This window comes from Lipotes vexillifer, unplaced genomic scaffold (assembly GCF_000442215.2).
Source record: "Lipotes vexillifer unplaced genomic scaffold, Lipotes_vexillifer_v1.1 scaffold37, whole genome shotgun sequence".
NCBI classification, from domain to species: Eukaryota; Metazoa; Chordata; class Mammalia; order Artiodactyla; family Lipotidae; genus Lipotes; species Lipotes vexillifer.
In genome coordinates, this window is record NW_006791811.1 from 3,230,682 (window position 1) to 3,243,731 (window position 13,050).

Below are 13,050 nucleotides of genomic sequence, written 5' to 3' on the forward strand. Positions count from 1 at the left end.
GGAGCCGAGCCCCGACCGTGGAGAGGAGGAAGGATGGAAGGGGGACCGAGGCGAGCGCGGGACCCGCCAAGGCTCAGGCCCGTGAGGCGCCGGGCCGGGCCGGGGATGCCGGCAGGACAGGGGGCGTCTGAGAGGTCGAAGTGACGGCGCTGCGGGCTGGGGGGAGAAGTGCGCTCCCGCTGCCCGAGGGCAGGTGCTGCTGGCCAGGTCCTGTTATCTCCATCCTTCGTGGGGACATGAGGCCTGGGCTGGGCCCCCCGCAGTGAGGATCCGGGCGGCGGCGGAGGGCCGGGAGGCGCGGCGCGGTGCGGGAAAGTCACCGGCTCCTCCTGCAGTGGGACGGTGGGGGCCGGGATTTGCTGCCCCCAGCGCGGGTGAGCGCCCTGGGCGGGTATCTCCCCCCCCTCAACGAGCTCTTCTGCGACTTTCCTCCCACCTCCCCACCGAAGGATGGAAAAGTTTGTAAGGCCGGAGTTAGAAAGTCCCCACTATTCTGGGTGGGTGTTCTATAAATGCAAAAATGATAGATCCATGATGCGTGGCTCGTAACCTCTCCGAAATGAGGCGTTTCCCTGCCTGCATGCCGGTTGTTAAAAAGCAAACAAACTTTTTGCATAGTACCCTCAGAAAAGCAACCATCTCCCCAGCCCACCATGGCGGACGAAATTGATTTCACTACTGGAGATGCTGGGGCTTCCAGTACTTACCCTATGCAGTGTTCGGCCCTGCGCAAAAACGGCTTCGTGGTGCTCAAAGGACGACCATGCAAAATAGTGGAGATGTCAACTTCCAAAACTGGAAAGCACGGTCATGCGAAGGTAAATGCCCTTCCAGGTCTTTCTTGGTGTTGGGATTTTGATCATTTGTATTCCATTACAGAACATGAGGTTTCTATAGTTATAAGTGTATAATGACACTTTTTTTTTTTCTTCCCACAATTACTGGGTGATCAGCTATTTGAATACTGAAAGGTAACATTTCCTTCTTGGGCCCTTATAATGTTTCATTAACTGGGAACTGAAACTTTCCTGAATCCTAGTGACTTAGACAATCTATTCAGTTTACAAATGAGGAAACCTGTTCTAACATTCTAACGAACCTAAATTCATTGTTCTTAATCACTCTTATGATTGAATTACTAGACTATATGATATTGGGTCTTGATATGTCATGATACTGTTTAGTTGTTCACTGCTTTTCAGTTGTATGACATTTTTTTTAAAGAAAGTAAAATTAGATGACCTTGGAAGGAGAAAGAATCTGTCATAATCAGCTTTAGTATTATGCGTCTGTGTATGTAATGAGTGATATCTTGGCAAAGATTAAACAGTTTCCTGTTCTCCCATCTCTGTTAGGTTCACCTTGTTGGAATTGATATTTTCACGGGCAAAAAATATGAAGATATTTGCCCTTCTACTCACAACATGGATGTTCCAAATATTAAGAGAAATGATTATCAAGTAAGTACTAATTTCCTTTAGAATGCTGCTTGTTTTCTGAAGGTGCAAATACTTTCTACTGTCCATTGTAATTTAATAAAACCCACAAGTAGTTTTGTAGGTTTTTCTGACCAATTGTTAAGTACCACTTATTTTAGAAATTGGAGAAATAGATAGTGCTATTTAACACTTGGTACCTTATCTAGGATGACTGCTAGTTTGCCACTTTTTAACATTCTTGCATTTTAAAAAATTTGAACACTTATTATTTCTCAAATCAAGTGACTCCATATTGTGAGTCCAATGTTTAGTAAAATTACTATTTTCCTTGTTGTAAATTATTTCTCTTTGTTGTAAATACTTTCCAGGTATTTCTTTTCCCTTACCAGACCTAAGACTCTCAAGAAATTATTGGAATTCATGTTCCACCAACCAAATTTGTGTGTATTAGTGAATGTGTGTCAGAATTTGGTATTCTTAAATAGGGAAATAAGTTGAAAGCCATAAATACAAAGGATAAAGTGTATGGTCACTGAATATGGTGAAGAAAATACAAAAACTTCGTAATTGTTTTATTTGTATTCAGTGACCATGCTGTGACCTTTTGTTAAATTATAGGTATAAACTGCAAGTTTTAGTTCCAATTATGCATTTGGATAAGTCATGTTTAATGATAGCGTTTTCTTGTTTGGAGTATTGATGGTCACCAAACCACTGACCTCACAGAATGTGGGAGCTCAGATTAATCATAACTAAAGTCTTTCTTGAAAGTCTGCAATTTCTTTATCAAGCATACTATACATAGAACTCTTTTCATTTTGCATAGTGAAAAATACAAGTGTGACACTCGAATTCGTTTTACCCAATTCAAACTTGTTCCTTTCTGTACCTCATATTGTGTTGTATAATTTTTAAAGAATGTCACCATTAACTGCAATTACCCAATGATTTCCTTTTACTTTTTGTCCATATGTAAACATATTTTTGCACAGTTTTAATCTAGTAAGCAGTTTTATGTTTTCATTTTCCTACTTACAGATGTTTTCTAGGTTGCTTTGGAGTCTTCATAGAAATTTGAATTGTCTTAGTATAATAATAGCAAGATTTTTTTTAAGTCAGGCAGATCTGAGTTTTGATCTAGTTCTGCCACTTTCAAGCTGGGTGATGTTGGACAAATTACGCAACCTCTCTGAGCCTCAGTCTTCTCATCTACAAAGGAGGGATAATATGAAGATTAATGAGAAAATGTACTCCATAATTCCCTCAAAGTAGTTTTTTTTTCTGCTTCCCCTTTTTCTGTATAAAAACTTCACTTAATCATTCCATTATTCTTGGAGCACCTAATTTAGACATGGCATATAGTGGATGCTCAATAAACATTTGTTAAATGCATACATGATTACTCAATGAGGTAAAGATAGTACAGCCAACTAAAGCTAAGCATAGAATTTTCTTTTGCCAAAAATAGATTTCTGTTTTCATCCTTAACGTGTGAATGCTTTGAATATTCAATATTCATTAATATTCATTCAATATACAAAGCTTTTGCCCTTGAGTGTTTCAGAAAGATGGTATCAGTAGTTCAGATGACTACTACAGTGATCAAATTAGCCAGTCATTGATTGGAGCCCAAGATTTAACATAAAGGAAAATTTTGGTTTGGGTTTTATTTTGAGATAAAGCAGGACCTGGACTAGGATGAGGGGTATGAGATGAGTGAGGCCCTTGCCTCAAGCACAAAATTTTAAATAAAGACAGTACCAGAAACAATGCCAAATCACACAGGGGCCTGATCCTGTCTGATATTTTGTTCATTATAGAATTTATGCATTAATTCTAATTTTTAAAAATATTACATTAACCTGATCACTGAGGGGTGTGTGTCTGTGTGTGTGCGCACGCCACCTTAAATTTTGCACCCAAGACAAGTGCCTCACTTGCCTCACCGTAGTCCCAGCCTTTGATATGTAGTCTGTGTTCCAGAGCGGATCAGAGAATGACTCAAGCCTAACAGTCTGGGTCCAGATCCTTGTTTTGGCACTTACTAGCTGCATGACCTTGGTTGGCAAGTTATTTAATCTCTCACCTGCCTTTCTTTATAAAATAAGGATAAGAATAATAAACTCTTCATGGAATCACTGTGAGGTTTAATTAGTTAATTCTTAGAATACTACCTTGCAGAGTGAGCACTCAGTGATCGCATCCCTTCATTATCAAGTCACCATAGAATACTTATTTCTGTTCATTAAAAAAGATTAGTTCCATGAGCCTTTCCAGTTATATTTATTGTCCTGTGGTGGTCTTCACTCACCTTTCCAAGTGCCTTGATTAAACTTCTACTTATTATTTAGCTACATGTAGTCCTTTGTATTTGCTGAATTCAGTATTTCAAGTGCCAGTTTGACAGTCAGCTAAAGTGAAATATATATATCTGTTCATTATAATAATTAAAAAGTAAGTCTTTGTTTAGGAAATGTATCAATATTTACAATTTTAATTTTACATATTTTAACGTAAGTTCAGAATGAAAGGAAAATTGTCTCCTGAATTCCATTCCAAGATGTAGCTTGGATTGGAATTGCTAATTTCCATCACCTCTCCCAAAAGTAGTTATGGTTATCTGGGGCTCACTGATGGTGTAAAATACAAATACACCCAGACACCTTTGGGAATCCCCAGACTCTTAAATAAAGAAACGCTTGTTCAAACTCTGGTACGCACTTGAGTCATATTTCTTTAGAAAGTTCTGTGTTCCTGTGCACTACGCCACAAGTTAAATGCCTTTTCTGCGTTTACTAAAGTTTTACCTCTCATTTAAAGACCACTTTTCAGAAGGAAAACTAATCACTACAGGACATGTTAAAGTTTATATTGTGCATCTTTGGACTATTGATGAATTGCCAAAACTGTGAATATTAAATCCTAGTATATTCTTCAAATAAGTGGTATGTCTTTTGGATATGGAGTTGAATTTTGTTGTTGCAACTAAAATAGAACAACAAAGAAAATAATGATGCTATGGATTCCTTGTGTCTAAAGTCTTTTTATAATTTATACCTGTTCTGTGGAATCTTTGTGTTCCCTGGTAAAAGCAGTCTTTCTTTGGAGTAGAAAACCTCTAAACCAGAATATCCCAGTACTGCAGGGACAAGAAACAGATATTTTGCTACAGTATCATTAAGGGTAATAGTGAGAAGAGTCTCCTACCTTTGGTTCCTAGACCTGTGTATTCTACCTATGGGAGAAATAGTACCATATATTGGAATATATTTAACCTGTAAAACAGCACCCAGGTCCAGAGAGTGTCATTCAGCTGGAGGCAAAGATGAGTCTTCAATAGGCAAATGCACACAGGCAAACTGTCTTAGAATGATGGAGGACATGGACCAGTGAATTCTCTGAGCATTGTCCTGTTGTCTTTTTATTTTGCCTGTTAAATGAATTTTTTAGCCAGAAATGATACTATGTGTGGTACTGACAGTAATGTGACAGTTTACAAATCCACAGATGAGATTTTAGCAGAAGCACTGCAGGCAGCAAAGGCAAGTTTATATGTGGAGTAAGGATCTATTACAGTGAGCACAAACTGCTGCCTCTTCCATGATGGAGGGAGTACAATGTTACCAGGTAGCTGGCTCTTCCCCCGGGGAAGTGGCGCCATATCAGGGACTCTGTATTGGTCTCTGCTATGAGGTACCAGCAGTGGCTGTAGTCAGATCAGCCTTGGTGAGAGAAAACCGGTGTCATTGGGCCCATGCCACCGTGGTCAATTGTTCGTGAGCCAATTGAACAAGGACTGGGAAGACTACAAAAAGAAGCTAAATGACATTCACAGGTAGAATCATCTTGTCACCTAATTGTCTGCCTCCTCGGTAGCGTGTCCCCTTGGTAAGCAGTTATATGGACACGTTCTCTAACTATTTCTCTAACTACACGTACCACTTTCCCAGACCTTATTGTCAGCAATTTTCCCATCTTTTTCTTTCAGTTTTGTTGACCTTCCATCCGTACTCTTAGCTCTTGCCCATAATCAGTGTAAATCCAAACCTTTGGTTCTCTCTTCTTTCAAGTCCAGTACATGAAGTTCTCATCCCCACTGTCTTTCAGGGCCACCTCTGAATAGTTTCATCAGACTATGCATAACCATCTAGAAACCATTCTGAATTTTGTTTTTCAGTCAGGTGGTAATAGGGAACTCCCCACAAAGTCACTGGTACAAGTTGAGGGAGAAATTGTGGATGCTGCAGAAGAAGGTGCTTCCAAGTCTCATACAACTTGTTGATGCTTTCAGGAGCTGCTCAAGTTGATCTCACATATGCAGCTTCTACTTGATGATGGAGTGCTGCTGTGCATACCCAACTTTATGGCTTGGTGTGTCAGATAACACTCTAGTTGATGATAGTGTTATTTCCTTGTGTTGTCTGATAACAATGATCAAACATTCAGTTCCCCCCAGGGACCAGCAGCTCTAAAGAAGTAGTTTGAGAGTGCTGCGGGAAGAGGAAAAGGAAGAAGGAGAAAGGAGGAGGTCTTACCTAAAAGTCTGACTGTTTTGAAATAGATTGAGAAATAAAATTAAATTCAGAAATTAGGGCTAAGCCACCTGTAATGATGCTATTCCTTCTCCAGCCTTCTTCTGTTGTATACCAGTAATACAAATAGAAGCAAAAAAGTTCCCCCATAATTCTCCTTTTTCGTGTTCTTTCTTACCAGACCACATCATGGATAGAATCTGCAGTCACTTACTCTCCCCATATCCTTCCTTTCAGTTCATGCTTTGCTTCCTCAGCTCCCTGTACCCCCAACTATTTAGTGGTTACAGTGCTCTTTCTAGAATTCTGATATACCATAGCATTTTTCTTTTTTACTTTTTGTTGTGGACATTTTCAAAATCTGATGAACCTCACGTACCCATCATCCACCTTCCACAATTATCAGTACATAACCAATCTTGTTTCATCTGTACCCCACCATCTATTTTTATTTCCTGTACCCTCTACCTCTTGGTTATTTTGAAGCTAATCCCAGACATTATATCATTTATAATTTCATCTGCAAATATTTTGCTACGCATTTTTAAAAGGTATGGGCTGTAAAAAACAGAAAGCATACTGTGGCACCCCCAAAATTAGTAATTCCTTAATATCTTTAAATATCCAATCAATATCTACATTTTCCTAATTGTCTTTGTTTTTTTGTTTGCGTTTTGCTTTTTCAGATGTGATAGTTACTGTTTTTGTTTTACAGTTTTTCTAAATCAGGACCTAAATAAAGTCCACGCATTGAAATTGGTTGAGGTGTCTCTTAAATCTACTTTATAGGTTCTCCTCTCTCAGACATGCATTTGAGTCTCTCTTCCCTCTCTTTCCTCCCTTCCTTCTTTCTCCCTCTCTCTCTCTCTCTCCCCCTCCATTTTTGATGAAGAAACTAGATAAGTTGTTCTGTAGACTTTCACTCAGTCTGTATTTTGCTAATTGCATTTCCTTTGTCCCACATATTTCCTGAAAATTGATAATTAGATGTACAGACTTGATCAGATCCAGTTTAGATTTTTATTTTCTTCTTCTTTTCTTTAACAAAAATTACTCCATAGGTGATATTCTGTGCAACCATCAAGTAAATGAGTCTGATGGGGTTTTTTGGTTTTTTGTTTTGTTTTGTTTTTGTTTCTTAATTTATTTTTGGCTGCATTGAGTCTTCGTTGCTGTGTGTGGGCTTTCTCTAGTTGTGATGAGCAGAGGCTACTCTGTGTTGCCGTGCACAGGCTTCTCATTGTGGCTGCTCTTGTTGCAGAGCACAGGCTCTAGGGGCACGGGCATCAGTAGTTGTGGCACGTGGGCTCAGTAGTTGTGGCTTGTGGGCTCTAGAGCGCAGGCTCAGTAGTTGTGGCACAAGGGCTTAGTTGCTCTGCGGCATGTGGGACCTTCCTGGACCAGGGCTCGAACCCGTGTCCCCTGCACTGGCAGGCAGATTTTTAACCACTGCGCCATGAGGGAAGCCCCTGATGGTTTCTTTTTTTGTGATATTATTAGATATGTAATAATTGCCTCAATCCATTAATTTATTAAAGGAGACAAAGTAATCATCTGTTACTTTTTTTTTCTTTAAAAGCCAGAACACTTCTATAAGAGAAAGTTTCCTTCAGCTTTTTTGTTTACCCTGTGGTACAGTGTATAATAGGAAAGCCAATATAAATACTTGATTCTTTCCCTTTAAGTACCAGTTTTCAAAATTAGTTGGTTTCCTGGCATCTACTGAAGATGACCAGTGAAATTTTTTTTTCACTATGAACTCAAGCATTTCAACACATTTATGTTTCAATCCATTGTAGTTATTATCATTGTTGATTCTCAAATTGTTCTTTCTTTATTCCAGACCTTATTCTGGTTAGCTCCTGAATCCCTTTGATATGGACCTAGTGGTCTTTAATAGCACCATGCTTTCTGATCTTGTATACTTCCTACTGTGGACCTGGAATTATCCATTTTCCCAGGAGCCCTATGGAGAGAAATAGCACCACACATTGGATTCTTTTAGTAGGAAATGACAGATACCACATTCTGGTACTAGTATTTTGGGTGTATGGTATAATTTCAAATGTCATTCAGCAGCGTGCTACACCACTGCATGCCTGACTCCTCTATTACAAGTTTTCTGACTCTGCCCTCTCCTGTCTCCTTGCTTGCTATTAGCAAAATGATTGCTCTCTCTACCAAAAAAAAAATTGTTCATAAACATCTCAAAGTTATCAAATAAGTAGATTGCTTACAGGTGAAGGATCAGAAGGAAATATTTAGAATTGACTTATAACTGTTTTCTAACCATCCTCTCCTTCCAACTCTACAGTGTCAGAGAGGGCTTTGAGGGAAGATTGAAAAAGTTGCACAGAAATATGCTTGAAACACAAAAATGACACCGTTAGCTTTCTTTTTCAAGATTGAAAATTACAAAAGGGGAAGTGGTACCTTGAGAGAGGAAAAATCTTGCAGATACTACCTTAGCCAGGTGATCAAAGTTAATATCACCAGTAATAGGACATAGTGATGTAATTTGCCTCTTGATGTGATACTCTGTGATTACTCTACATTACTAATATGTGTAGTAATCCTTCCAAAAATGCACTAGCTGACTCATTAGGAAACAAACTCAAACTGAGCAACATTCTATAATACCGTGAACCTGTGCTCGTCAAAAATGTCAATGTCATGCAACACAAAGGGTCAGGAACTGTTCCAAATTAAGAGACTAAACTGACTTGACAGCCAAATAAATACAAGGCATGATCCTGGAGTTGAAAGGGAAAAATTGTTATCGAAGACAATTTTGGGACAATTGGCAAATTTGAATATGGACTATATATTGAATAATATGTTAGCAATATTGAATTTCCTGATTTTGAAAAATAAACTGTGGCCATGTAAGAATATGTCCTTGTTCTTGGGGAAAACACACTGAAGTATTATTGCTGAAGAGTCATGATGTTTGAAACTTACTCTCAAATGGTTCAGCAAAAATAAGAAAAGAATAAGAATGTGTATGGTATGGATTTTATATATTCCATATATACAGAGAGGGAAAAAAAGCACATGTTAACAAAGAGTAAATCTAGGTAAAAGATAAAGGATTTCATTGCATTATTTTTGCAACTTTTCTCAATATCTGAAAATTTTTAAATAATTTAAGATCAAATAATTCATTTTTATTATTTAATTTTACTTTTCTGTAGCTTAGCTTATTTTTGAAATTTTAAATTTTATTTCTTATAGCAATTTATTTTAATGTTTAATATTTATAAATATATATTTTAGTAGATGTTTTATAATATATCTATATCTTTTTGTATTTGAAATGCTTAATATGTCATCCCATGGCTTATTTTATTAATTCCCTTGAAAAAATAAAATACCATATAAATACCAAAATATCAGTATTGTTATTTGGTTTATGTGGTTCAGTCACTAGTGGAGTGGGAACCTTTAACTCTTGAAATTGACAAGTTCTACTTCAGGGAATTGTTAAAAGAGCTGAAATAAAAAAGGATGAGCCTGTGGTTAATTGTTTAAAAATTACACTTCTGTCTCAACTCAACCTCCTTGCTTCCCGCTTTTCTGCCAACTACCTCACAGATGTTTGAGTGACCAAAAGAGTAATTAAAAGTGTTTGTGGTGGCTCAGTAGGATGGTTTTTTGTTTTTGAGATTCTAGACATGTGCAAAAACTGAAATCTCCGGTGGTAGGTGGGGTTTCTGTGGAAAGCCATTGCCAGAGTTGGTAGTGCCATAGAGGAGAGCTTTGAAACTCTACCTCTGTGGTATGCCTGTGTTATGTCATAGTGGCTAAAGGGGACCAGGGACCATGTCTTTAACTCTTTTTGTGTATGTCGATGGTAGCATCTGGTATGCTGGGTGATTGCCTTTTATAAAACCTGTTAGACAAATGGGACCTAATGAAACTTAAAAGCTTCTGCACAGCAAAGGAAACCATAAACAAGACAAAAAGACAACCCCCAGAATGGGAGAAAATATTTGCAAGCAAATCAACAGACAAAGGATTAATCTCCAAAATATACAAAGCTCATGCAGCTCAATATCAAAAAAACAAACAACCCAATCAAAGAAATGGGCAGAAGACCTAAATAGACCTTTCTCCAAAGGAGATATACAGATGGCCAAGAGGCACATGAAAAGATGCTCAACATCACTAATTATTAGAGAAATGCAAATCAAAACAGCAAATCAAAACTACAGTGAGGTATCACCTCACACCGGTCAGAATGGCCATCATCACAAAATCTACAAACAATAAATGCCAGAGAGGGTGTGGAGAAAAGGAAACCCTCTTGCACTGTTGGTGGGAGTGTAAATTGATACAGCCACTATGGAGAACAGTATGGAGGTTCCTTAAAAAACTAAAAATAGAATTACCATATGACCCAGCAATCCCACTACTGGGCATTTACCCAGAGAAAACTATAACGCAAAAAGACACATGCACCCCAATGTTCATTGCAGCCCTATTTACAATAGCCAGGTCATGGAAGCAACCTAAAGGCCCATTGACAGACGAATGGATGAAGAAGATGTGGTACATATATACAGTGGAATATTACTCAGCCACAGAAAGGAACGAAATTGGGTCACTTGTAGAGATGTGGATGGACCTAGAGACTGTCATACAGAGTGAAATAAGTCAGAAAGAGAAAACCAAATATCGTATATTAACACATATACGTGGAATCTAGAAAAATGGTACAGATGAACCTGTTTGCAAGACAGAAATAGAGACACAGATGTAGAGAACAAATGTATGGACACCAAGTGGGGAAAGGGCAGGTGGGATGAATTGGGAGATTGGGATTGACATATATACACTAACTAATATGTATAAAATAGGTAACTAATGAGAACCTGCTGTATAGCACAGGGAACTCCACTTCGTTGTACAGTAGGAACTAACACAACATTGTAAAGCAATAATACCCCAATTAAAAAAAAAACTTAAAGTTCTAGGCACACTGATGGTGTACATGCTTTTAGAATAAATTAATGTGGGCTGGCTGTTTCCTCATACCTGTAATGAAAGAAATTCAATGATATCAATACTGTGCTGTTTTGCAGGTTAGGTTGATGACTGGTTTTGCTTCATTAATGTCATCAACAAGCTAATGTTTTTCTTTTTTAAAAAATCTAGTGTTGTTAGCAGTGAGCTGGAGACCAAAAATTTTCCACTTCAGTTTGTTCATAGTCAAATTATAAAACACATTGTTTGTAATCATGAAAAACTGAAAATAACTTTTATGCCCATTAATACAAAAATGCTTAAATCAGTTACAGTATAACTTTGCAGTTGTGAAGTGATTAGAGAGGCTAAGGTAGGTCCATATTTTCCAAAACGGAAAGATTTCTAAGACATATTAAGTGAAAACAACTTGCTGAAAAATACTTATAATATCTCATTTATTTTTTAAAGCAACTATATATTGTGTACATAACTTCAGGATACTCTATAAAAAAGCCTAAACTATTTAATAACCTAGAGATTTGTGGGAGGGGAGAGTGCAGGAAGGAATGAACTTATATTTTTTGTCTATACCTGTTTTATGCTTTTGTATGTGTAGCATTCTTAAGCACCAAAAATTTATTAATGTATTACTGTGTACTTGTACAAATTAATATAATTGGCAATTTATGTAAAAATTACAAAGGAGTGGGTGTAATCTAATCAGTGCAAATGATATAATTTCTTTCAATAGCTGATATGCATTCAGGATGGTTACCTTTCCCTGCTGACAGAAACTGGTGAAGTTCGTGAGGATCTTAAGCTGCCAGAAGGTGAACTAGGCAAAGAAATAGAAGGAAAATATAATGCAGGTGAAGATGTACAGGTAAAGACCTATGGAGAGATTGTTGTTTTAAATCATTTTATAAAAACTTTGAGCTAACCTAATTAGCATAAAATACTATATGTGAAATACAGCTTTTAAATACTGCTGAAACGTTGAAAATGATCTCTAGAACTAGGCAGTTTTCCCATGATACCTTTTACCATGGCCATTACCAAAGAAAGTATCAAAGTTCACTTTTTACTACATAGACACTGTCAGCCCCGAATTTGTTTTGAAGATCAGCCTGAACTATTCTTAAGGATGAGAAAGGATGTTATGGGAATACTAAAGAGTGAAGGTGACTTACTTTATCTTGTTATAACTCTCAGAAGTATAACGTCTAATAAGTATTGAAACATTTATAGTTCATATTCTCCTGTTCCCTGGAAGTTTTCTTAAAAACCACAATTTGAGAAATTTAGCTTTAGAAAACTGTAAAAAAAAAGTAGATTATTTGGTCTTGGAATACCTCTTTACAAAATCAATATGTATAAAATATCCATAAATATCCAATGTATGATGAATTAACTATATCTTATATATGTATTGCCTTTTGAATACATTTTTGCCTGCATTTTTTTCCTTCTAGGTGTCTGTCATGTGTGCAATGAGTGAAGAATGTGCTGTAGCCATAAAGCCCTGCAAATAAATGGGAACATCAGGCATGAGCAAAATGTTTAGGTCTGGATCAACTGCAGATCTAAAGTTTGGTTCTAAGTTGTCACCAAAGCTATGGCGTTCATAAGCAACCTCATTTCTTTTTTAATTGTTTTGAAATTGTGCTGAGTTAGTTTTGCAGGCAATTCGTAATTTAGAAAAATGATCAAGATTTATAATTCTTTCTTTAAAATTTTGTAGGTGTCTTTCCTATAACTTTCCTGTGGTTTTCAGTATGTAAGTCTAAGAAACAGACAAGATAGCTTCAGCAGATGTGATTTGTCTGAGCAAATCGTTCCTAAATTTTAGTTAAATGATAAATAAACCAGGGTTTTAAATCAAACAGTGTAGCATCTAGTGGTATTGAAGCACCACATTTAAGTTGAATTGCTCTGCATTAATTTCAAACTTAATATCATAGAATAAGTAGGTTATGGATTGGAATTGTCAGAGTTTCAGCATGGGTGTGGCAAGTACAGATCCTTAAACAAAAATCATGTTATCAAAAAGTGCCAGTTATCTTAGTAACCATGTGCAGCCCACCTGTATTACCTCAGTCATTCTGTTCTTT

General features: G+C 37.3%; 1 protein-coding gene across 1 annotated transcript; it reads left to right on the plus strand.

Moving 5' to 3' along the window:
• The first annotated feature begins 622 nt into the window (after positions 1 to 622).
• EIF5A2 (eukaryotic translation initiation factor 5A2) lies at positions 623 to 12,647 on the plus strand. Its single transcript, XM_007464726.1, has 4 exons — positions 623 to 818; positions 1,356 to 1,460; positions 11,691 to 11,822; positions 12,412 to 12,647. Exons 1-4 carry the CDS (start codon positions 654 to 656, stop codon positions 12,469 to 12,471), a joined length of 462 nt encoding a protein of 153 aa, XP_007464788.1. The 5' UTR covers positions 623 to 653; the 3' UTR covers positions 12,472 to 12,647.
• Positions 12,648 to 13,050: the final 403 nt, after the last annotated feature.